Source organism: Crocodylus porosus, unplaced genomic scaffold, assembly GCF_001723895.1.
Source record: "Crocodylus porosus isolate Cpor-Errol unplaced genomic scaffold, CroPor_comp1, whole genome shotgun sequence".
Classification (NCBI taxonomy): Eukaryota; Metazoa; Chordata; order Crocodylia; family Crocodylidae; genus Crocodylus; species Crocodylus porosus.
In genome coordinates this window covers 16,188,242-16,215,226 of record NW_017728943.1, presented here as the reverse complement: position 1 = coordinate 16,215,226, position 26,985 = coordinate 16,188,242, and the positions used below count along the sequence as shown (strand labels likewise).

General features: G+C 47.4%; 1 protein-coding gene across 4 annotated transcripts in view; it reads right to left on the bottom strand.

Annotated features, from left to right (window-relative positions):
- The window catches only part of LSAMP (limbic system-associated membrane protein), a 1,430,869-nt gene that overhangs the window by 4,892 nt on the left and 1,398,992 nt on the right, over window positions 1–26,985 (bottom strand). For 2 of the 4 annotated variants that reach the window (XM_019548765.1, XM_019548764.1), the window contains one exon: window positions 11,103–11,223. The exons of 1 other annotated variant lie outside the window; for it this stretch is intronic. In XM_019548765.1, coding sequence (XP_019404310.1) covers window positions 11,126–11,223 — 98 coding nt within the window. In that variant the 3' untranslated portion in view covers window positions 11,103–11,125. Of the gene's footprint in view, window positions 1–11,102; window positions 11,224–15,941; window positions 15,952–20,549; window positions 20,557–26,431; window positions 26,448–26,985 lie in introns of those variants that run through there. One more of the 4 variants, XM_019548766.1, reaches the window with a different exon arrangement.

The window sequence follows — 26,985 nt, the reverse complement described above, 5'->3', positions numbered from 1 at the left end:
GCTGCTGCTTTACCTCATGGCCGAAGAGAGATAGAGCCCCTCCTTTCCCCCCTGACTTATATAGCCCCTGTGACCTCATTCACCTGGTCCAGTGGAGGCCAGCCCCGGTTGGCTGTCAGCCAACCAATTTGAAATACATCACCTGTTACCGGACAGGTTCCAGATCACCAGGTAGATGCCCCCCACCCAGGTACCAGTCACGTAGGCAGAGGGAGCAGGTTCCCCTCCCTCAGGAATGCAGCCAGCTCAGGTTACCTAAAGAGACAGGCTGAGGTGTGAATCCTCTGTGCTGGCCCCTCTAATCACGTTGTCACAGGGCAGAGATTTAGAGAAGAAACCAAGGTGGCTTTCTGCCACACTATGATTGCTTGTTGTTTGTTCCATGTGATTGGTCACCCATCATAAATTACAATATACTGGCTCTTCTCCTTTATTTGGTGACATGAGCTTTATAAATTTGAGACTTACATGCGCGAGTCATTGGGGAACTGAATCTTACAGACAGAAGGAAATGAAAGGACTAGGCAACTGTAGGGATTTTAAAACATTTTTGTCTGCTGTTGCAAGAGAAAGATTTGACTATATAGGTACATAAAGCCCCAGTTACAAAGAGCTGCATCTTTTCTGACTGGAGGTGCCAGAAATATAGGAGGGGAGAAGACTTTATAATCCATGGTCTCTTGGTCCACTGAGACAGACTAATCATGCATGTGTGCATGTGGTTGGTCCTATTTGATAAGTCTGTGGTCTGATCCTTGCTTATGTGCCAGGGGGATGTTGGTGTAACTTCTGTGTATTTCCCAATTGTATGTGGGCCTATATCTACTGAGTTGCACAGACTAAAACTCCCAGGCTTCAGGTTATGTCAACTCTGCCATTCACCAACCACCCCTGAAAGGTTTCATAGATTCATAGATTGGTTGGAAGGGACCTCAGTAGGTCATCCCACATACATGCACAATCATGTTTGTGCCCCATACATGTTCATCTATCTTCCCCTGGTATATAAGATGTACTTGCACTGGGTTTCAGGCAACAGACCTTTTTACTAATTTCATAAGAGAAATCAACCAAGGGCATACACAAATGAATTGATAGGTGTGCAGAGCCATGTAATAATATAGCCTTTGGTGGGATGTCCCACCAATTAAGTGGTCCTCCATGAGTAAAACCTTGGGACCCCACCTTGTCCTTCTAAGAAATAGGACAGACACAGTGTGGAAAGGGAAATAAAGGTACATAAAAAAAGAAGGGATTTGTCTAAGGTCATATATGGCAGGATGACAATGGCAGAGTCAGGACTAAAAAAACATTTTCTGACTTCCAGTCCAGTGGCTCATCAAATAGACTCCTCCTCCCCTGTTGTCAATTTTTAACATGCCTGTTCCTAGTCCCCAATAATTAGCCAAATGTATAAGAAGAATGCCATTAGCAAGTAGTGTGCCTACCTACTGTTGTTTTGCTCACTTGAATGAAGGCTAGGGGTCTTAGCAAAATGTCATGCAGTAGCACACTTCCCTTCATTCCACCCTGTCTTGTGTGACACCTTCCACACAGATGGACCAAAATTACTGTTCTCCAGTTTCAGATGCTTTCAACATCCCAGTTGCCATCAGTAATATAACCACTTTACCAATGTAATAAGTGGGTATGTATTGACCACCCCCCCCCGCAACTAAAAATGAGGCACTGATAAACTTTTGTTCTCCTACATGGAGCAATGGTCTCAAGTTGGAGCAAGGGAAGTTTAGATTAGATAGTAAGAAAAAACTTTCTCACTAGGAGGGCAGTAAAGCACTGGAACAGGTTACCCAGAGAGATTCATAGATTCATAGATTGTTGAGTCAGAAGAGACCACAATGGATCATCGTGTCCGACCCCCTGCCCCTAGCAGGAAAGAGGACCAAGGTCAGATGACCCCAGCCAGGTGACTGTCAAGCCTCCTCTTGAAGACCTTCAAGTTAGGTGATAGCATCACCTGTCTTGGAAGCCCCTTCCAGACTCTGGCCACCCTTACTGTAAAAAATGTCTTTCTAATGTCTAACCTGAATCTACTCTCAACTAGTTTGCACCCATTATTCCTAGTTACTCCCTGGAGCGCTCTAGTAAACAGCGAATCCCCAATTCCCTGCTGTCCTCCCCGATAAACTTATAGGTGGCTACAAGGTCACCCTGCAGCCGTCTTTTGTAAAGGCTGAGGAGATCCAGATCTCTCAACCTCTCCTCATAGGATCTTTCACTGAGGCCACTGATCATGCAAGTGGCCCTTCTCTGAACCCTCTCCAGATTCTCCGTGTCCCTCTTGAAGAGGTGGTGGATTCTTCATCCTTGGGGAGTTTTAAAAACTGGGTAGACAAAGCCTTGGCTGGGCTGATTATTTCTCAGGAGCAGCCTTTGGTTGGAAGTTGGGGTGGGGGCAGAGGGGCATGTACAAGTCTCATTTCCTACTGTGTTACTTCAGCTGAGTCCCACTTCTGTCTCAGCTGCTATTACAGGTGAGCACATGCAGACTTCCCCCATCCTCACAGAATAGGAGAGGTACTCCGAGCTTCAGTAGAAGCATCTGCTGAAAAGACTTGTTCATGAGCTGGGCAGGAACCAAGCACAGCCTTCCACTGACCTCTCTGCACCCTCATCTACAGCTCAGCCTGAGATCTAAGCATGGCTGCAAGCTGCATGCCCCAGCCTATGCTGCAAAGGCACTGCTGGCTTCCTAGGACATGGGCAGTGGAAGGAACACAGATGTAGAGACAGGTTGTGGGTTCCAGGCCCTTCACAGATACATGAGATTTTGCTATATGAGAGGAGGGCTCCATCCCTCTTGTCCCCACCACCTGCCCCAAAGCTGGAACTAGAGGTGGCTGCAGTAGTTCAAACTGTTCTAGATGGGGTTATACTATGGGAGGCATGTGTGTGCCCCCTGGCTGGAATGATTCCTTATTTCAGTGTTTCCACATGCATTTCACTTGGAAACACTGCAATTTTGTGTCTGTCAACACAGACTCATTTTGTGTCTGTCAACTGTGTGTCACACTAGCTGCATCTACACGAAACACTGACTGCACAGATGTTACTGCACAGTCATTTACTACCTGCATACCTAAGTACTAAATGACTGTGCGGTAAGCAGAGCTGCTGTGCAGTAGCATCCATGCATGGCTTCCTGGAGATGCTGACTGTGCAGTAGCTCATTACTACTGTGCTATGGTTTGTGCCTCCTGATGCTACTGCACAGTAGTAATAAGCTACTGCACAGTAAGCATCTCAGGTAGACATGGCCACTCGCCAGTAGTGGTGAAACATCCAGCCTGTGGGGCCTCTCATGGGTTGGACCATCTACCTTTGTGGGCCAGATGTGGCCTGCTGGGAGCAGCACTGTCCATACAGCACCAGCAGGGGCCCTGGGCCTGCAGAGCAGTCACCCGTTCCGCTGGGGAAAGCCTTCTGGTTCCTTAATGGTTTTTGGCTTAGTTCTGGGTTTCAGCCTTGGACTTCCCTGTGGTTCTGTTTCCTGACTCCTGACCCTTTTTTGGCTCTGCTCTTGGCCTTCACCCTGTGGATAGCTCCCCCCAACTGATACTCAGCATGTGGCCCCCAGATCCTGCCCCTGGCCTGCGATGTTGGGTGGTAGGGGCAGGGAGGGAATGAAGACACATTTCCTCCTTTTCACGTTTATTTCATTTTTGTATTTTTTTTTGTATTTTTTTTAAGATCACAGAAGAGCAGAGCATTCATACATGTAAAGAAACAGAAACGAGATAAAAGAAGTTAAATACATTGAGAAAAGAAAAAAAAAGAAAAAAGCTTTTTTGTCATTGTTGGGTGGGGGTTTTTTCTGTTTGTTTGTTTGTTTTTACACACACGCTTGCGCTTTTAAAATTGTCTGCCACAGAGCTAGTATCCAAAAAACAAACCAATGGCAAAAAATAAAATGGCTGTTTTTCTCATTTCGTCAAAGAGAAGTTCAGCTCATTTCTATGGTGCCGGGGAAAAATATATATAAAGATATAGATATATATATATTTATATGTATATAACACTGTTAATGAGGAGAGTTCTAACCACCCCACCGTGTAGCAAGAAGAAAGGACTGGACCTCCTCCCTAAGGTCTGGAGGATGAGACTTGGCTCCAGCTGGGGAAATGGAAAGGTTGGAGAATGGGCTGTCGGAGGGAGAATTGTTGTTCTTTACCCTCTCTCCACACACACACACCCTTTCCTGGTTTGCAGGAGGTTACCACAAGCCATGAAGCTGATACTTTTATAGAGCGATCATTCAAAGCAACTTGAAAACTATGTGTCTGGTTGCATATGTCATGGGGGAATCAGATACAGGAGAGCATATCATGTGAGCGGGAGGGGTTTTAGGAGAAGAGTGTGGTTTGTGTTGGAGAGAGGAAGGGATGAGAGATGCCATGGGGAGCAAATGCAATGGTGGAGGATGGTAGTTCTCAATGGAAGTCTTCTAGATGTTCTTGCTCCTTGCATCTTGTGTGTGCAATATGTTATATGTAGATATATGCATACATGCACACGTGCACTCCATTGGAGGTGCTAGTATTATGGCCGGGGGAGAGGGGAGACGTGATGGCCAAAGGCAGGGCTTACTCCAACCCACTTATTTTCTGAGATGCAGGTGGATGAGGCCCACTTACAGTGTTGCAATGGGTGGGCTCTATGTGGCCTGTGAAGTATGCTGAAGACACACAGTGATCAGGGAGAGGGAAGCTGCCTGCCCTACAGGGAAACTTGAAACCTCCTTAATGGAATCTGATCCTTTGTTTCATCCCCTAACATGAGTCCTAAAAACCCTTGCCCTGCAACCAGCCCTACCCCCAACTCTGCAGTCATGTCCTCCTAACTTGAGATGGCTTCCTTTCCTCCACTGGCTTGTATTTCTTCTTGCAGGACAGATTACCTTCCTACGGTACTAATTTGTCTGAATCCACAGTGAGATTAGAGCCCTTTACCTTCCTTGTCCCTGGGCTAATTTAGAGACCTGGTCCTCTTTTCCACATTCTTGCTTGCCATGCAGGTATCTCCATAAATTAGGTAGGAGCTTGCTGACAGCTTACTCAAGGTGACTTCCACCAAGTGAACATCTTATGTTGGGTTATGGGAGAAGCAGCCATCAAGCCAAGCATCTTGGGGTATCTCTCTGTAAGATCTGAGTTGGCAGGGGGCACTTTTCAGTGTGTTACATAGAGGGAAAGAGGAGGAAGTTTAACTGGTGTGACACCTTTTGAAGTCAGCAGGAATCATGCAGTTTTCGCTCCCATGTGCCCCACTAGACATGTACGTTCTGTAAGACCAAGGTTAAGATCTGACAATCTGCCCCCCTGCTCATTATGGCAGGGAATTTTTCATCTGAACTACAAACACAGTCAGTTTACTTCAAAACAGCTAAACCAAGGAGGTGGTCTCCATGCTACATCCTTCCTCCCATCATTCTGCTCCTCATATATAGAGAACCCACTCCTGGGGTCCCTGTCTCAAGCTGGTTCTGTAAATGTAAGTCAAAATGAGATTGTGTGGCATCAGAAGACAGACCTAGAACCCCCATTGCTAGCACCTCCTCCCCAGAACAGTCTTCCATGGCACCCTTGGTTTTGCTCACCATACAATGTCAAGTGCCATGAAGATTTTGGCCCTGGATCAGTGGATTTGGAGCAGAGGAAGTTGATTGGACTAGAAGACTTGGGAGGGGAACAGATTTCTAGCTGTGCAGCTGGATTCCTTTGCAAGAAGATGTGAAGGAATTAAGAATGATGACAAGACCTGACTAAATGCCTTCTTGTGGTAGGGGTGCTGAGGATGATGTTAAAGCCAGTTCCTTTTCCTCCCCAGCCATTCTCCCCCAAACACTCAGGCATCTTGGGAAAGAACATCACTACCCCAAATTTCCTTCCAGATTTGCAGCTTCTGATTGGTCTGGAGACTGTGTGAAGAATTTCATTTACTTTGCTAATGCTATGGGCTCGGGTTTCAAATATGGGCCCTTTAGCAGGATGCTCAGAGCAGTATGGGAATGGGCATCCTTGTCAATCTAACACTGATATGGGCCTGGGCATAAACATTCTGTGACTGAAAACTGGGCCAGGAGGGAGCAAACTGGGGATTTCCCATGATCCATGAACAGTAAGTGCTATGTCAGTGTGTGCAAACTAAGACTGTAAATTCGTTTACACAATGTACATAAACAATGAAATCTTTGTTAATGTAACGTTAACATGAACCCAATGGTAGCACTTGCTTACATGACTTCACTGGTGGAAAAAGCAGGGGTGACATTGCTTATCTACATACCCTCAAGCTGCAATCTGGGAAACCACCCCATTGGCAAGATACAAGTGTAAGCTGGGGATTCTCACATCTACCTCCCCAGAAGATCACAGGCATAGGTCAAAATAATTTTTCACCCAGCCACACACATACAAACAACATGCTGCAATCATGCATGGAGTTCACATGGTTTGGGATGGCTGCATTTGCACAGTCCATTTCCTATCAGAAAGAGTTCCTCTCCCCCGCCCTCCCCTTGGTAATCTGAATAGGGTTAGAAATCTGCTAGCAAGTACGGGACCATATATTAAATCTAAGTGCTTGTTCCTCTGCTTGACATTACTGGACATGTCATGTCACTCTTATATTTACAAAGTCGTAGAAGAAATACAATCTTTTTTTTTTTTTTTTTGCATTTTTGTTTTTATAACACTAAAGGTTAAACCTCCATCAATCAAACACAATTACACCTACAGTTTCAAGGAACTGGTGTCCCCTTCTGAACCTCCACTGAGGGTCAGCAACAAGCAGGCACGTGGCTTTCTGGATTGACAGGACAAGAAGGACCATGGTGGGGTGCAGGCTTTGGGGCAAGGGCTCCACACTGTGGAAAGTGTTTTTGTAATGTTGTTATTCTGAGGCGAGGAAAGAAATGATTGGCAAAGCCTCCTTTTCCCTTCACTCTAGCTCTCCTTTTGGGAGGTGCTGAGAAACTCTCCTTGACTTCAGAGGCAATGAAAGGTTCTCAAGAGCCCTCTGGCAGCATTCAGCTGCTCACCAAATTGGGCCCTGCCAGTTAACTAAAGAAGTATTCCCCCTCTTCAGCTAGAGACAGGTGATATCAGGAGTGGGGTCCCCAGAAACAAACGAAACACTAGTCATGCTTTGTACCTGTACGGTGCCTTTCATCAGCTAGGTGGGTGAGTAATTCTATTTCTTGCTGTTTTACAGAGGGGAGACAGGGGTCTTGCTAAGGTCTGCCTCAACAAGCCAGAAGTACACTGGAGAAGAGAGCCCTGGTAGCCTGGGCTCGTTCTAACAGCTGGTTCCTCCTAAAAGGTGACGCTTGCTGACGTTCTAAGTTCAAATAGTCAGGTTTTGCTTCTGTTTACGGCCTTTTTTTTTCAAAGCAAAAGGCTTTGCTGGTTTTTCTTCAATTCACTTAAAACAATCTACTGGCAACACCTACATACAACTCTACAGCAACGAACCAATGTCTGCTGCCTAAGCAACCCTACTATAATAAACCAGCATGAAGAGCACCCCTTAGAACAACAAAGTAAGGCATTGTGCCCTTCCCTCACAAATAACCGTGTATCAACAAATTTTTGCCAGCCGCTGCCTTACAACAGTAAACCAATATGCAGATATGCTGCAGAGAGAAAATCAGTAAAATATCAAGATTTCCACAGCACCAGACCAGGGAGGGGATGTGTTTTCCAGCCCCCAGCCCCAAAGCCAAACCTCCTACAGGATCTATGCATTCATTATCGATACCCTTCTGCCACAGAGCTCAGCAAAATCCACCAGGATTAAAAGAACACAGCGGGAAATTACAGAGATCTGATTGTAGGAGAATCTGGATTGAGTAGCAGGATTTGCGGAGTAGCCAGGTACCTTAAATGTCTTTTTGCATCTGGAGCTAAGTGTCGTGGAACTGTTATGGATCTGGGCCTGAATGTCTGGACCCACTGGCTAAAACCAAGGAGGATTGGTTAGGAGTCCCAGCCAGACCGTGGCATAGCCTGGAAATGCTGAGCCCTCCCTTGGGCATTTGGAAATATCCCTAAAGCTTCCCAAGCAGCAGCAGTGTCAAGCCAAGGCACAATAATTCCCAACTATGCTTCTTGGGGCCAGTTCTCCATCATCCCAATATGATTTGCGTAGAACCTACAGAAGACCCCATCTTGGCCCCTGCACACATCTGGCTGATCCCTTCTCCGGTGACACCCCATGGCTATTTTCTCTGTTCTCTTGCTTTAGCAAAAATGGAAAAACAAAAGAACTCAGCAGCTAACATTTATCTGCCAGCCCTGGATAGCTGTGAGAAGCCCTGGCTGCCTACTTAATTGACTGCCTGTCGCTGCTGAAAGTGCAGAGCTCAACAGAAAAGAAGGCAGGCAGGGGCGGGTGGTGCTGCTGATCAAGGTGAGAGCCGCCTTGCTGAGCAGGCACTGAATTATGGGGAGCGCTTTGCAGATCCCTTCGTAGCTGCACATGGAGAAGGATTGCAGTGCACGCCAGAATTAACTCTTCCTGTTCTGGTGTGAGATAAACTGATCATTCTGCTTTCTCAGGCCTGGACTTGATCCACAGCACCCATTAACACCCAGGGTCCTTTAATTTGTCAGATTATACCGGGCAGGTCCTAGTTGTCTTTATTCATGGGGAAGAGGTGAATTTTTTGCTATTTATAAAATGGCATGATTAATGGTACCTGTATGATTAGGACAATGTGAAGGCCAGTGCTGTGAGCACAGCTGCTAAACCCTAACTTATAACTCCACTCCCTGAGGCTCCCTTGTGAAGGGACCAACATTTGTGCCAAAGCAGACACTGGGTTCACAATGCAGGCAAGGGTTACAAACACCCAACTCAAAGCCCTTATGATTCTAGCTGAATTTAGAAGCACTGGTACATTAATCCTGCTGTATCCTTGCATAGATACTCAGCGCAGCTAATGGGCCATCTGAATCTCTTTTGATCACCATTTCCAATTGTTAATGCTATGTCCTGTTGCCAAAACAGGAGATTCCTGCCAGTAGGCAGTGTTCAGCTACCTCTCTTTTAAATGCTCTACCCAGGCCAACTCTTCCTTCTCTAACAGGAGTCACTAGAGTTTTTCCAAGCTTCCATCTTCATCTCCATCCCCCAGATGTCAAGAAGCAACCTCAGCAAGTAAATCATATTGACATTCTACTGATGGGTAAGGGCAGACCCACCGCATACTGTATCAAAAACACTCCATCCACCACTTTTTTCTGACATGTCCAAAATATTGGACCCAACTCTTTTTTTAACTTTGCCGTCCCAAGTCCGGGATACTTTCTGAGTCAATCTGGGTTTCATTTAAAGCAGGACTGTCCAATTGGTGGCCTGTGGGCCATGTGCATCCTGTGAGCCGTTAATTTGTGGCCCCTGGATTCCCACCATGCTGCTGCTCCTCCTACAGCTTCACCTGCAGCAGCCAGCAGGATTTCTAGGCTCCCCGTGCCCCATCCTCCAGCTTCTACTTCCTACCCCCAGCCAATGGGAGCGGTGCATGAGTGTGTGTGTGTGTGTGTATAGTCATAGGGTACATGTGTGTATACATATATATAGATATAGATATATCTATATCTGTATATAGCTATCTACCTATCTATCTATAGATATATCTATATCTATAGAGATATAGATATAGATATTATAGTCTACTTTTATTTTAGCAGGGAGGACAGAGTATTTAAAAGGGTGGGATCAATTTCCACAGCAATTCCAAATGGTTAAGTATTACCACTTGGAGGCCTTTCAGCTAAGGAGTAATTTACCATCATCCTTTCCATACCTTTGTGTAGGGTAGGTCAGTGAAGTTGAAGCTATCTCACCAATTACTACTCTCCACAGAACCCCCAGAGGAGTGGGACTGTGGCAGTACTTTTGAAGCTCTGCCATCCATGGTCCTACAGGTCAATCCTACTGATTTTCTGCCTGTCTGGACACATACACACACACACACGCACACACACACACACACACAAGCACTGATGTGTAGCAGGAGCTGCTATTCTGATGCTTTCAGGTTGAGCGCCAGCCAGGTGGGGTGGATCAGGGAAGGGTTAAAAAGGATGGGGATCGACTCTTCCAACCAGGAGGAAGTCAAGGCAAAAGCAAGCCAGGAGGGGATGGAGAGAGTGGGGCCCATCTAAGCCAGTGTCACAAAAGACCCTCTCCCCGCCGCCTCGCATCCGCCCAAGCGATCTCTCAGCACCGTGTCTCACACTTACGATGCAGGACATTATCTACAGCATGATGAGCTTATGTACACATGGACTGTTCCCTTTGCATGCTTTAGAGAGAGACACACATACAGACACACACGGAAGAGAGAGAGACACCCGGCCAAACTGAAGTGGGGAGAGGAAGAAAATGGAAACCACTGCCTTTTTAAGCACGGTTGACACAGCCGGAGCTCAGGGCAGAGAGGGAGGGGACCACAGCAGGGAGGGTATACAGGAGAGGATGCTAGCGAGAGGGTGTGTTGAGGGGAGGGGAGGGGAGGGGAAGGGAGAGCGTGGGGTTCCTTCACAGGACACCAGTACATGAAAGAGCTCTGGATGACTATTTTCCCAAAAGTCCTGAACTGGCTGCGCATCAGCTTGGAAAACGACCCAGGGTGCCCAAGGGTGAAGTGGCTATAGGACACCAAAGTGAAGACCCTTCTCTTTCAACAGCTGAAAGGAAGAGGACAAAGAAAGGAAGGGGAATAAAGAAGGGAGACAGAAAGAAAGGGAGGAATCATGTGGTTGGTTGGTTTTTACATCTCAGCGTCATCGATGCAGCTATCACCAGTGCCCCGTTCTGTCCCACACTTTGTGTCGCTTCCCATATGGCCGATGACTTGATGGATGCCTTGTCAGAAGTCGGAATAAATTTTGCTGATTCTTCTTCACTGTAATTCCCCCCCTTCACTCCTGAACACACAAAAGTTGTGAAAGAAACAATCCTCTCTCTCTCTCTCCCCTTCCCTCCCCTCTTTCTCTCTCTCTCTCTTTCGCTCTGTCTCCTGTATAACGCATTTTGTTTTGTGTGTTGTTGTTGTTGGGTTGTTGTTGTTGTTTTGTTTTGTTTAATGCTGATATTATTAACATTTGCTGAGTAGGCAGAGCAGGGATGCTGCCAGCAGCCACAGTGGTACGGCCAAACTCATGGAACCGTTGTCTACTCTCCCTGTGCCGGGCCCTGTAACAAGAGAGGGAAGAGAGAAGAGGACAGAGTTAAAGCATGGAGAAGGGACAAATCCATACTTTTCCAGGAAGCAAACTGCAGCAACTGCAAGCTCCCTCAGCCAGTACTCCTGCTCTGTCCTTGCCAGTGGCTCCTACTGGGAGATCTTGGGGCAGCAGTACCCATTAGCTTTCCTGCAAACCATGCTCTTCCTCCATTTCCTATTGCTTCAACTGCTGGGAGAGGCTGGGGTAGTGGTAAGGTTGTCCTGAGCAAGCCTCCAGGTCTGCCTACAGTGAAAGAGGATCTGGCTGAAGAGTATCTGAATTCCAAATGCCCCACGTTTCAGTTGTATTCTTTGCAATGCCTCTTTCTGGGACAGGTCAGCACTGGGCTATTTCCTGCAGCTCAGCCTGGTGTGCGAGCCAGAGTCAGGTTTCTCTCTGCCAGCACTTGGATACTATTCCTACAGAGCTTTCTACTGGAGCACACAGGGCCTGGGGGAGCTGTGAGCTTCCTCACAGTGAGAGCCTACATCACTTCTAGTACCAACCCTATGTCTCTGAGAGGCTGGGGTTGCTATATTCATTGTCTAATTTGAATTTCCTAGAGTGATCTCGCCAGGGTCAAACATGACTTGCATTGGTTGGAAGGACGGAGTGGATCTCAGAGAGCTAGCCTGGTCAGAGGAGCCAACTACATGGGATCCTGTGGGCCCTGTCCCACCTTGGGAAGAGGGCTGTCATCTGAAATGCATAAAACTTGCCACACATCCACCATCTTAGGCCCCCACCCCTGGCAAAAATAAAAGACAGCACCGATAAGCCTGGTGTATGACATGGCCCTTCTATCACATCCCCCACCATGTTCCCCAGGCAAGGATGCCACTTTGTCTTTTGATTCACACTCTTGTCACTCAAAGCCCCCAGAAAAGTGGTTTCTGCCCACTCTCCATTCCTTTGTCCTGAAGAACCTACAAGGCCCTGGCCCTGCCCTTTTCTAGTGCACCCCTTTATCTTGATCTGAGATTCCTGCATCCAACCCCCCGCCGAACATACGTACATGGCTGGGTTACACAACACTTGTTACTCTGCCCTTGGCTTCTGCCCTTATGCCAAATGTGGAACCTCCTGCCATCTGCAGGGGGTGAGGACATGCCAGTGGGCTAGCCTTTATTCCATACTGTTCCCAAAGCCTGCCAGTAAATTGTCAGCTCCTGCACAGAGCTGTGGGTATGGGTGCATTACTGTGCAGGTAATGGAGTCTCCTGACACCTGCTCTTCTGCAGCCAGAGGAGAGCAGGGGACCCTGGGGTACGTTGTCCTCTAATGTGGGCCAGGCTCCAGCTCCTCTTCTGGTGCCTCCAGAGCTTCTTGAAGTTCTGGCTGCCCTTTCCTTCACATGCCCTTATCTCTGCCCACCTCCATTTAAGATCCTGCAGAGTCAGGAAATCACCTCATCAACTGTGTCATGGCCCTGGCTAAAATGTTCATCCCCTTTCACCAGTACAAAGGGAATGGGTGCTCTACAACCGTGGGGCCTTTGCATGGTCTCCCCACAGCTGTGGGCAAATTTACCAAGTGACACCTACCAGCTCCTCAGACACCTCTAAGGAGCAGGTGGTGTTGCTACGTGCTCTCTGCTCAGTGCCCCCTGCCAGAACCCTCATTTGAGTCCTATAACCTCACTCCTGTCCCACTTACTGCACTGGTTTCTCCCTGAAATCATTTGTGACTCTGGCTGTTCCCTGTAACTTTAAAGAGGGCAGGCCTTTAATGTCAGCTTGCCGTGAGATACCCATAACAGAGCTGTCTAAACAGGAACAGACCTGACTGCTGTGGGAGTCTGGAGCTGGAGCATCATTGGGGTTTCTCCATAGCTAGCCCCATGCCTTATAGTGGCCCTGCTGACAGAGGCTGAGCCCCCTAGGGTGGCCACAGTATGTGCCTCAGCAAATAGGCCACACAATGTCCTGCTTTAGCTTCCTTCAGTGAAAGAAGGGCAGCACATTGCTTCACCCGCCCTCCTTGTGGTGGCCCTTAAATGCCAGGGCTCGTTATAATTCTGCACATTGATGAGTGTCTGTTTGCAGCCAGACGCCGGCTCCTCGGGGGCTGATTCATCACAGCATTCCAATCAATAAAACATGGAACCAATCAGCGAATGTCTTCAGTCCCAAGGGAGGCTCCGTAATTATTTATTTGTTAATCGGGATGGGAAAGGATTTCAACGTAACATTTACGGCCCTGCGGCACTGCCCCTATAGGGAAGAGGAAAGGGAGTGCCAGCAAGGCTTTGATTTTCGCAAGGGGTGGGAGGCAGGGGCTCAGCTCTCTGCCGCAGCAACAAATAATGCAGGCTTGCTACAGGAATATTAAATGCTAACATGACTGACATCTTCCCATCCATCCTCCTCGTTATGGGTCTCTTTTCTGGACTGCTTTTAAGGCGGCGGTTCTACTTTAAATTCTCCCTGCAGTGCCAGGCAGTGGCGGCTTTTTATTACAGGGTGTAGCATGCGTGTGTGCGCCTGTGGTTTTGTAAACGTATGGCTTGCCTATATGAGCGTTTGTTCGCGTGTGCGTGGGAGTATCAGAGTGGAGAAGATCAGGGGTGCGGGGCTGGGGTGGAGGGGTATGTGTGTAAGGATGGGAGGATTTTGTATGTGGGGGGAGAATCAGGTTGTATGAGACGATGAATTGTCTGGAGTGGGTGGAACTATTTACTATGAAAAATTATCCCTACCAGGACAGTCCACTAGAGTTTAATAGCCAATGCAAAGCTTTCCATAGGAGGTTTTCTGAGCTGCCTATGGAAGTCTACAGAAAATTTAATTCTCTGTTCTATAGGACAATTAATAACAAGAAAAAGAGATAGTTTCTCATTATCCTTTACGTTCTGTAGGCCTGTTGTGCATCAGCTGTTTTACTAACACAACACTTTGTTTAGTACCTCAGCTGTTCATGACCTGATTTACTTTGCAAATGAAGGAGATGATGCCAAGTCATCTGGGTCAGCGGTTTTCTAGCGTATTGCTCCAATGGGCTGCTATCCACCCTCAACATTTCTCCTGAAAAAGCATGTGCCCTTGTTATCAAACTTTTTACTAAAAGCCCTAACAAGATGTACAGAGCATGGAGCAATCTGTGGACCAGCTGTGCCCCACTTATCCTGAGTGGTCTGTAAACAACAGTCTCAGACACATAGGTCAAGACAATTCATTTTCCACCTGACTGCCTATGGCTTCTTTATCTGTTCCTTGTTTTGCTTGTGCATTCGGTCACCTACAGCACATGGAATGGTGTCTGCTCCCTAGTTGCATGACATGAACTTTTGCAACTCAAGGCACACCAAGAAAGAAAAGTGGGTTTATAATTTATAATGTTACAAATGCTTAGCCGAATCCTCTTTCAGCTTCAAATTTCTGTGTTTTTGTGCGCAGGTGTCCCAACACCTGGCATTTGAAAAGTCACAAATCATGACTAATAGGATCTCACAAATCATACTAAACCTGTCACTGTATTTTTATTCACCAACATGTTTGAGTGTAGCATTTTTATGATTCAGTGATTATATAGGTATATGTGTAGACGCGCGTAAGCTTATAGGAATAGAATTGTACATCGGAATGTAAACATTTGGAGGTATGCAACACACATGCAAGTGTATAAGGATGTGCGTGTGTTTAAGAAGACTGGGTTTGTGCATGGGTGTGGTCTGGTGCCTGCAGACATTGAAATACACATTTGTGTTTTGTGTGTATGTATGCCTGTGGACTGGTAAGCTGTATGCACGGATGAAGCTGTGCAGATGTATACTTGCACAGCTATGGGTTTGAATGTGTGCTGGTATTTGTAAAGGTTCTGCTGACTGTATGCATATCAGTGCATGAATGGTGCATGTGTGGGTCTATGCTTTGGTGTGGCAGAGGTATATGTGAGTCTGTGTAATATGTGTGTGCATTCTGATGACTGTATACATATGGGTGTGTGCAAGCCAGCAGGTAGTGAATGTGCAGGTGATGCTAGGTGTCTCCTTTCATGAGTGGATGGGCAGTGAGTTGTCAGAGAGACACTTTCCACTGGAATCCAAGTTAAAATGGGGTTTGACTGTTACAGACCTGTGAAGCATTCAGAGGTAGGTTCTGTAGGTATATCAAAAGGTGGGCCTGCTTTATTCTCATAATCTCCCATGCAAGATTTATTATTGGCATCATTCCCATAACAGGTAGAGAGGTGAGAGGCAGAACAGAGAGATAGGACATTGGGTGTAGGTCTGGGAGGATGCTCATGGCTTGGGAGACTTGGGGAGGACACACAGGAATGGAGTGGACATGATTGTGTCTACTGCCTATGTTGGGTTGTATCAATGAGTTTGGGCTTGTGTGATGAAGTTAATGTAGTCCTGAATGTATGCAAGCCCAGGTATATGACTGAGTACTTCTGTAAGTCACCTGCAGTAGTGACTCAGTGGGCGCATCTAAACAAGATGCTTAACTTCACATTAGCATAGTTTACTGTGAAGTAAATATGTGCATCTACATGTACACATGCTTACTTCACAGCAAACCTCCCTAATATCAAGTAAATTTGCTACCTGCAAATGCACGTAGCAAATTATTTTGGTATTAGCAATGGCACCCTAGTGCTCGTGTAGAGCCCTGACTGAGAGCAAAATCTGCTCATGGTCAGCCATCCAGAAGGGGGTGGGAAATAGCTCCCTGCCTCTGGGACCTTCCTGCTGCTGGGGTGGGCTCTACCACAGGACCCCCAGTGGGGACCACGTCCCCCTCCCCAGCATAAGGGAGCTCCAAGCCCCCTGCTCTGAGATCACAATTAGGGAGAAGGGGCTGGGAGATCCTTATCTTCCAGCCCCCACTCCAACATCACAATCGGGGAGCAGAGGACTGGGAGACCCTTTCTCCCAGCCCAAGCTCTAGAGATACGTTTCCCAGCCTGAGACCCACAACTGCAGAGCTTGGGTTGGGAGATAAACATCTTCCAGCAGTGGCCCTGCAGTTGTGGAGCTGGTGGTGGGAGCTCCCTGCTGGCAGGGCTGGGGAGCTTGTTCTCTACCCAGCTCTGCAAGCGCAGCTCCCCAGTCTGTTCCCCCTCTAGCTCTGTACTCATGGAGCTGGAGGGGAACAAGCTTCCCAGACTCTGCCCTGCATGCCCAGGTGGGGACAATGTCCCCCTGTCCTGGCAGCAGAAGTTCCTCCTCCTTCCCCCGGTGGGGCAGAGGGGCCTGCAATCTGTCCATGTACGCAGGTGTGTAGATGGCAAAGGTTGGATGTCCACAGTAGTGGATCTATGTGCAATTGTGTCAGTTTCTAGAGTTGCTCAGATAGGCTAGGGACAGACAGGATGCTCTGATTAGGGAGGGGTTCCCACTCCCTCCCAACCATCAAGGGAGCCAGCAGGGAGTGGATAACAGAGCAGTGAGTTACACAGTAGGGAGCTACACAGGGAGCTGTTAGCATTTATCAGCCCATCAAACAAAACAAAAGCTTTCTCATTAGTTCAGGCTCTTCTTAAACAACTTTTTACAAGAAAGGAATGAAGGAACATTAACTGTTGATTAGCTCCAAAAAGCCCTAAGTTGACACTGTCCTGTCTGCCTTTGTCCCATCTCCCACAGCAGGGACCACAGCCAGCATGTGGTATGTTAGCTAGTGCTGAGAGGTGTCTGTGTAAGGCAGAGGGAAGGGGGAATCCCTGCTTGAGCAGGGAGTGGTGGTGTGGGGCAGGAGAGGGATTGGTGAACAGGAGGAAGCCAGGCAGATGCCACTGTACGTGCAATCTCTGCCAGAGCTCCACCCACAGAGCAGAGGGCTGGAGCCAGCCCTGCTGGGCTGGAGCAGAGAACAGACAGCAGAGCCCCTCCCAGGATTGCAAAGCATCTGGGATGCTGAGGGACTCTGGTTTAACTTAAACCAGGAAGGAGTCAGGACAGACATTGCATAAACTGGTGTGACCCAAATCAGTTAAGTCTAATACTACATTCAACCAGGTTTATCTCAGACCGGTTTCATCCATTTTCAAACTGACTTATGTGCACTGAACTTCTGTTCTGTTACAGGTTTAAATCAGTTTCTGATCACTGAAACTGGTTTATGTGTAATGTCTGCTTCTAGCCATAATGCAGATGGTCTTTGTGCAGCACTGCATAGATCCTGTTGGGTGAAGGGTTGTGGATATGTACAGCAGGGAACTTGCATGTTCTTCTGTACATGGTGCAGAGTACTTCTGTGTGATCATAAGACAGCTGTAGGGTGAACCCATTGCACTATCCACACAACTGCTCAGACACTCCCTGCTGCAGGCATCTATACAACTTGCTGCTCCTTCTAAACAAATGTGTGCATGCTCACACATACACACACTGCTTATGTCCATGCAGCTGCACATACAAGTACCAAAAACCTTGAAAAATAGTGTTGTGTGTGTTTGTTAATGAAACACACAAACAAAAAATCAGTGAAAAATGTAGAAATGAAAAATAGTTGTTTCACCAAATTTGTCTACATAAAATAAAATGTTTTCTCACCAGCTCTAGCTGTCCTCTTGGATCTATGTATGAGGCTGTAAGTGTGTGTGCATAATCATGCTTTGTTTCAATGTGTAGCTGTGAGTATCTTGCATGATGCTGTGCTTTGTCCAAGTTTATAACTGCACAATCACATCTAGTCTCTGTGTGTATCTGTGAGTGTCTATGGGCATTAAGGCACTTTTCCTAATGCATATTAAACTTAGTACCTCCAATGTGAGGTACTAAAAAATGCGCATTAGGCTGCCTTAATGTGCAGTAATGCATGTGCATGGTTTTTAAGTAACGCTTAATGCAGAATAGCTTATTTTACTGAGCATTACTGTAATGTCAGTTTTTTATGTGATGCTTTAATAAGCAGTACAATAGGCTACTGCACATTAAAGCACACATGTAAACACACCCCATGTGTCATCATGGTTAGTCTCAGCATGTAGCTGTGAGAGTTGGTTTGTGGTTGTGTTTTGCTTCAGTGTGTAGCTCTGTGTGTATGGGCACCTGTGCATGCTTGACTGCATGAGCAACAATCACTTCTGAGTCCATTTTACCATCTTGACTCTTGTCAGCCTGATCTAGCCTGGTTTGGGGACCAAGTTCGGACCAACTCCTGGACAGAAAGGAGGATCAGTTCTCTTGCCTTAATTACTCCTCTCCCTAACTTGTCACCTCCTCCCACTCAACTATACTGGACTCTCAACTTTATACATGGGCCTAGTCTGACAGGGTTCCTTCTACCAGCCCTCCTCTTCCCCATCCAGTCATTGTTTTACAGACTGTTTATCTTCTTTTTATTTTATTTTTTGGCCCCCCCATCCTGTCCAAGACCTAAAGAATTCAGAAAACAGAAAGCAGGTAGCAATTCACTGTCATTCTCTGGACCATATGCAGGGATAAGCCCCAGATGAACTCCCCAGATCTGAGCAGCTCTCTCACATGTGGCTTTGGGAGGGCATGACTGACCCTGGCTTCCAAAGTGTCCCTGTTGTAACAAAGGGCACGTGGTGTGGGACATTCCCAATCTGAATTGGGATTCACATTTCACACAGCTGATCATAAACTCCTGTCCGTGTTCCTGGTATTCCTCTCTGTCCTGACCATCTGGTTTCATTCCTAAAGGAAGGAAGGTGAATTCCCTGGGTAGTGAATAGAGAACAGCGGCAGCTTCTGCACATAATGTTTGTGGGGTGGAGTCAGCCAACACCCAGCAGTTGCTACACACAAAGCATTTGAATGAAAGCTCTGTAGAGTGGAAAGGTGCAGATATCATAGTCTCTGGCACCACCTGATGCTCAAAATGTATACCTGCAGGCAGGCTCTGCTAAGGAGGAAAAGCAAACTAATAGGGCCCCCAGCCAATTTAGTCTGCAGCAGGTTCTTCTGCCATTGTATTTTTGAGTTATTTCTACTTATCATTTCATAGCCCTCTGCTTTACACCCCTACCTTTCACTCCTGCAGTTGCATCTGGTTGCCTTTGGGTCAATTCCCATGCCCAAAAACATGAACACAAGATAAGTGCTGTTCAGACCCAGGCATGAAGAGTTAGTTTCTCAATTTCAGTGTTGCCCTTTAGCACATCAGCGATTCCCCACTATGCAAAGGATCCCTCCTTTTGTACTGCAGCACAACAATTTATAGTCCTGGACTCACCAGACAGTTCTACCAGTGGCCCCGACTCTTGCCTCACAGACCTTCTCCCCTTGATATTCCAGGCCTGGGCTTCCCACCTTCCCATTAAAAATAGTTTTTACAGAGGAAAGTGTGAAAATATGACCCTGCCACACCCTTAAAAGCTCAGAAACTCAAGAGCAAAGAAAATGAACAGGTTCTTTTTTTTTAGTATTAACAATCCCCTTGACTTTAAACTTGTCATAGCTCATATTGTTTTGAGCACTTAGGTTTGGCCACACTATAAAGGAGATGGCTTGTAGGACAAAAGCAGGGGGAAACTTCATAAATGTGGGGATGTTTATGGAGAAGGGGATGCAAGGAGGCTGGACTGGGTAACAGTCACAGCGGATATGCAGCAGAGAAGGTGCAAAACCTGAAAAACCACCACAGTATCAGAGGAGAGGCCAGGATGAGGAGTGCAGTGACTGGGAGGAATGAAATGTATTATTTTGATCACCTGAGCTCATGCACAATCATCTGATGACAAGATTCCTACAGCATGTATGATCTCAAAGATATTTGAGCTGAGGCTGCCAGAAGCAAAAAATCTATTATGCCATCCACTTTCATCTTGCATTTTCCCAGAGCTCAGCATACACCCACCTGCCTAAAACCAAGGGTGCACTCATGCTACCAAACTGGGATTATGAACCAGTTCTCAACTACCTCAAAGTCCCAAGGTGCAAAGACACAGAAATTAGGTGTGGACTTACCTACTCTACCAAACACAGAACTATCTCTTTTAAATGGCTCTAGAGGGTAGGAGGTGGTTTCATGTATGACTGGTTCCATTTCTAATTTCTCCTCTCCTACCCTTTTGTTTTTGCTCTGTGTGGTGACATCCAGGTTTATAAGTGGTGAAACAAGTAGATGCATGAATGAAAAGCGTGAAAAGTGTTTCTTTTATTTTAGCCAGGGAAGAAGATCAAGTTTCAGATGAAAGGTTAATTGGAAAGTTAGGGAGAATTCACCAGGTAATCTTGAGATACTACCTACATGGGTGAAATGCACAGTAGAATGATAAGAAGGGAACTGAAGCTTAGGGGAGCAGTGGAATGAGGCAGGATGAGAGAGGTTACACCTTGCCTTTGCCAGCCGTCTTCCATTTTTTGTGGTTCTACTCTACAAAATGACTCCATTACAATGGCATCGTGCACCTTCCCATTTCTTGTCTCTGAGGGATGCAACAATCAGGATGTGCCTGAGCACTTGGGTTAGCCTCCGTGAAGAATGAGCATTCTCACAGCCAAGCCAGAACTGTATAAAAAACATCTATGTTCCACTCACCTGTCTGTGCCTGAGAGGGATATCCCCAGAGCCCTTTTACCGAGATACCCTGTACCAGGGGTACCCTACCAGTGCTAGTCCTGGGTGGGTCTCAAGTGGATCCACACAGTAGACATGGCTTGCTCTGGACTGGCTCTGCATGAAGGGCCTGGGACATGTGCTGCATGCAGTGTCCTGTGAAGACAGTCTGGGACCTCCTGACCTGCATAACGGATCCAGCACCCATGGCACCTGCTTCAGCCAGTCCTGGACTGAGCCACACATAGCCAATTTGGGCTGTGAGTTTGTCTGGGGCAAGTGTTGCATGTGATGCAGCCCCAGATTGGACAGAGTGGATAGTAGATCTGGCATGCTGGGGGCAGGGGTCTGTGGGTCCCCCATATGCTGGATCTAGTGCCCGCTCTGGCCAGTCCAGGACTCTGGCCTGGCTGGTCCAGTCCTGGACCCATGCTGCACGTGGTAAACACTCCAGCCAGGCTAGAGCTGGTGCCATGTGTGGCTCACAACATCCCAGACTGGCCAGAGCAGATGTTGCGGAGAGCATAGTCCCAGACTGGCTGAAGCAGGTGCTGCAGGCACTGGACCTGGCACGAGGGGTTGAGTGGGTGGCAGGGGTCCATGGGCCCAATCCAGCCTCTGGGCCTAACCCTGCATCATTCATCCAGCTCGTGGACTGGTCCCACCACATTCAACTGGCCCAGATGATTTCCTACTCCACACTGCGTTTGACACCTGTGATCTAAAGGTTTCAGCCTTCCTCAGGACCCAAGTGTATGTCAATATGAAGCTATATGATGATTATTCTTTAAAACTTGGCTCTAAAAGAGAAACCAGGAAATTACACCATGCAAACCCTGCATGAAAAGAACATCATTAAGGATGCTATGTCAAGCATGCAAAAATTCAGAAATGACAGCATTTTAGTTGACTGTACCAACTTAGTCTGGCTGAGTCATCATGATACAGACCTCACATACATAATCACATGTTGAGTGTCCATTGAACCCTGCCTCATTCAATACACAGGAAGGAACAGCTCTGGGGAACAGTAAAGGCTATGCAATGAAGTAGGATGTAAGGCCTGCCTGGCCATCACTTCATTTGCTGCAAAAGGTGGAAGGCGCACTGGGGTTGATTGTGTAGTTTTAGGAATAGTTAGATAAGGACCTGCATGGAATGGTTTGGATAGGAATGATCCTGCCTCAAGCAGGCGTTTGGACTTAATGATCTCTGGAGGTCCCTACCCACTCTACCTGTCTGTAATTCTAAGACTGTATGAAAGGAAACAATAGAGGGCATTCTAGTTAAGGCATGTGAGTGCCGCCTGGGAGAACTGGAATCTTTCTCTGCCTTTGCCAGTGTTCCTATGTGATGCTGGGCAAGTTACTTCACCCTAACTCCATAGAGGCTAATGCATGTTAGTCCTTTTCTGGGTGCCTGACTTGGGAGCCTGGAGTTTATCTGCAGAAGTGCTGAGACCTCACAGCTGCAAATGAAATCAGTGGGAGTTGTGCTTTGAATGTATTAAAGTGCTTTGTAATGATCACAACAATGAAGAATGAGGTCCTATGTATCTCACACTAGGCACCCCAAAGTAGATTCATTAATGTTAGTGGAGCTGTCTGATGCTATAGCAATGAGCATCATAGAAAGGCCCTGGCGGAAGCAAAAATTTTTATCTTTAAAGCAGGGGGAAGGGGGTGTTAAATAGTCTGCAGTGAAGAGGGCCTTAGGAGTACACACTGAACAATGGAGATAAAAAACAAAATATTGAATAATTGCTTATTCATTGAGCTGCTCATCCAGCCTGAGCACCGAGTGAGGCAGGGATCCTGCAGGGAGAAAGGCAAGAAGGAAGCACATGATCACATTAAAGAAGACTGTATCATAATGCATATGCATAACAAGCCCATAACAAGGTTGCACAGGGAACTTAATATTAGCATTTCCTAACTTCTGAGTACTTAATTTTACAACCTGAATAATTTACTTTTTAATATAGATTTTTGTGTGCAATTTATATAAATAGTTACTTAATATGAAAGTGCCAGCAGTTAAAGGAATGTACTATAGTTGATGAGTATAACAGTACCAATAGATTTAGGGCCTATATAAAACAGTGCCTGTATAAAATTAGTGTAACCAACTCTCATAATTTTATTAGGAAACTTAACATATTTGTTTCTTGTCTTAAAGTCCCAGCTCATGTGAACACGTGAGAATCTTATGTAATTTTTTTATTTAAAGGAAAAGTATGAAGTAATGATCTGAGTGTACCTTTAAAGGCTCAGAAACCCAATGACAGAGAAAATGAACACACAACTTATCAGTGTTAAAAATTCCTGAGAATTTAATCCAATCACATGACTTTTGGGGACATGCTCCATTTTTACAAGCTGCTTTGTAGAACATGGGCAGAGATAAGCTTTATAAATGTGGGGCTATTCATGGCAAAGCAAGTGAAAGGGGGAAGTACTGGGTTATGGTGACAGCTGTTTAGCAGCAGAGGACAGAAAGTGGAAAACCATTAAAGTACAGAAGAAGTAAAGACCAAGCTGAGGGGTGCAGTGTGTGGGAAGATCAGAATGCATAATATTATTCCAATCACCTGAGCTCCAGCCGGAGAGGAGTTTGGGGAATGCCCAGGGAAGAATTCTGTACTTATTAAATAGTGTGACTTGTTTAAATAAAAAAACTCCACTGCTGGTCCAAGCCTGGGCTCTGCACATAGCTCTGCTAGTGCCCCTTACTGCTGACCTGCAGCAGCCTGTTACTGCAGGCTTGGCCCTCTTCTGAACAGGAATGGCCAGTTGTGCTTATTTTTGCAGCCTGTTCACCAAACTCATTGCATCTCACAGTCTGTTCCCAGGTTCTTTCTCATGTTTGTGATAAGCCACTAATTCTCATGGTCTGGATTAGCTGGGGACACTGCATGGCAGCTACTTTTTTTGGTCTTAATTTTTATTAAGGTATTAGGCAGTGTCTGTCCCACAGACATGGTCCTTGGGGATCAGTCACTGGAGCTAGGCTATGTACACTCTCCTGCTAGAAGCTCTGTATACACTGCTGTTGGAAGTATGATTGCAGCATGTGTAGACACACCTCTGAGCTAGCTTCAGTCTAGCTGGTTTGGATTCCCATCTGAGTGTAGTCATGATAACACAGGCATTATTGCATACTTCTCAAGTTTCACCCAGGACCCCAGATACTTACTTTGGATGGGGAACCGAGGGCAATGTCTATGCTGCTATATCTTTGGTAGGTAAGGAAACCAAATTAAAGTATGTGGGTATGTCTCTGTGGGCTGGGTGCAGTTTACCCCGAGAAAGCCTGCTACCCACTGTGGGAAACCAATTTGGTGTCCATTCAGTTCTGTCTAGGGAAATGCTGGCCCCTGGCTTGCTGTCCTGTAAGCCACAGAGAGACATTAAAATCTGTGATTTTTGGGCTTCATCAATATGAACAAGGCACGGGAGGTGATAATGCCTCTTTATGTGGCATTGGTTAGGCTTCATCTAGAGCAGAGATGATCAGCCCTGGCCTGTGGGGCAGGTCTGGTTCCTGGAGTTGTGTTATCTGGCCTACCAGGCCCCCCATATGTCCAAAACTTTGGCAATACACAAGTGGTGGCCACTTTTCTGCTGCCAAATTTCCAGATCTGTGGGGAGGCCTGCAGGCCAGATTATATGACCCTGCACATTAGATCAGCAGTGATCTGGGTTTTTTGGTTCACCATGGAAAAATATGGGAAAATGCACGCGCACATGCATTTGGCAGCCAGGCAGTGGTGGAGAGCAGCTCCCGCAGCTCCCACCAGGTAAGTCTATGATGAGGCAGACTGAGGCCCCAACAGTGAAGGGAGGGAGTAGGGCAGGACTAGGGCTAGGGGTGCTGTCCAGCAAGGGCAGTGTGTGGGGCCTGGGTGGGAATGCCCAGCCACTGGACCTGGCTGGGGAGTGGGAGGGAGCCACAGGTGGCTTGTATAGTGGGAGGAGGGCAGCTTCCCACAGCTATGCACATCTCTGGGGAGGGAGGGATGGGTGGGGCATGTGACCTCCAGATTTGTGCATGGGGTGGGGGCAGATGTGGGCTGCCTGCTATGGCCATGGGGCTCCCCACCTTGCTGCCTTCCCACCAAGGACCTCCATGTCAATGGGGACCTGGCATCCCTGCCCCCACCCCAGATGAGATGAGCCCCCTGTGGCCTCCCTCTTGTTCCCTGGACAGGCCCGGTGGTCACAAGCCCTGCACACTGCCCCAGCTGAGCAGCATCCCCAGCCCCAGCCCTCTCCTACTGCCTCAATCTGCCCCTCCCCACAGACTTACCTGGTGGGAGCTACAGGAGCTGCTCTCCACCGCTGCCTGGCTGCCATGTACATGTGCGTGTGCACACATGCATGTGGTGCCCCCTGCCTCTGATCATCCTCTGCCTGCTCCCTCCAGCCCTAAGCTGCCCTGTGCAGGCTGGAACTCTGCCACGTGGCTTTTTTCTCCTTTAAAGGAGGAAGTCTGTGTTTTTTCTCCTTAAAAGGGGAAAATCTGCATTTTCCTATGTTTTTCTGTGGCAAACAGAAAACCAAGATCCCTGCTGATCTAACAACTCTGTGCCACCACTGCTGGGCAGGTAGGGGGTGCCTCATAATGGAGGCACAGCTGGGTTGGGGCTCCTGGCAGCGGCACCAAACCTGTCTGCCCCACTCTTCTGTAGAGGCCTTTGGGGTGAAGGCAGCAGGGCCAGGGAGCCACAAAATGTCAGTGGGCCGCCTGGATACCCCTCCCCGGCTCCACTCCAGCAATGCTACCCGTATGGGAGGGAGAACCAGGTTCTGCACTTTGCTCCAGCCACAGCAGCTGCCACTTCCCACGGGTGGCAGCTGGGACTCGGGTGCTGCTGGAGGAGGGGGGAACAGGGGACTGGGGGCCCTGGCCCTGGCCCCATAGCCCTGACAGCTGGGGGCTCCCTCCAGCAGGGCTGGGGGGGGCAGGAGGCTGTGGGTTGCAAATGAGGGGCACCAGCAGAGAAAGGGGACTGGAGTTTGGGGATGAGGGACACCAACCAAGCCATGGGGATGTAGTTGGGGAGCAAAGGGAACTGGCAAGGCCAGCGTGCTGTGGATTTGGAGTGAGGGGCACTGGCAGGGCTATGGGGGCTGTGGCTTGGGAGTGAAAGGCAATGAATGGCGTGGGCAGGGGCAGGGCTCCAGTGCATCAGGACTACTCAGAGGCACAAAGCAGGGGAGGGGACAGCCACAGTTGGACCCATAACCTGGTGAGTGCAGTGGGCAGGAGGACCTCTGCTTTTTCCATGATACAAAACCCAAAATGAATGCCAAAATGTATAGGTATTTAGAATTTATTTTTATTATAATGATTGAGGCACTGGAAGACTTCCAAATTGCTTTAAAATTGTAAATATGTCAATAAAATATTGTGTTATTGTTTCATAGTTTCTAGGGTTGGAAGGGACATTGAGAACATTGAGTCCGACCCCCTGCCCTGGGCAGGAATGAGTGCTGGGGTCAGATGACCCCAGCCAGGTGTCTGTCCAATCTCCTTTTAAACACCTCCAAGGAAGGGGACAGCACCACCTCCCTTGGAAGCTTATTTCATATTTTAGCAATCCTCACTGTAAAGAATTTTTTCCTGATGTCCAATCTGAATTTGCTCTCTTCCAGTTTGTGGCCATTATTTCTAGTTACCCTGCCAGGCACCCTGGTAAACATCGTACCCCCTATTTCTTTCTGCCCCCACCCTGATGAGTTTGTAGGGGGCCACCAGATCACCTCTCAGCCTCCTCTTGCAGAGGCTGAAGAGGTTTAAGTCTCTCAATCAGTCCTCATAGGGTCCTCATAGGGTTTTTTCTGTAAGGCTTTAACCAGATGAGTGGCCTTCCTCTGAACCCACTCCAGGCCATTCACATCCCTCCCAAAGCGCACCACTGAACACTGGACGCAGTACTCCAGCTGCAACCTAACCAATGCCGCATAGAGGGGAAGTATCACCTCCCTAGACCTATTTGTGATGCACCTACTTATGCAAGAAAGGATGCAGTTAGCCTTACTTATTACCACGTCACATTGGTGGCTCCTGTTCATTTTGGAGTCTACTATGACTCTGAGATCCCTTTCCACAGTTGTGCTACTTAGAGTGGTACCTCCTAGGCCGTAGAAGTGATGATGATTCTTCCTCCCCAGATGCAACACATGACACTTATCCTTGTTAAACTGTGTTCAACTGATACCTCACACACACACACACACACACACACACACACA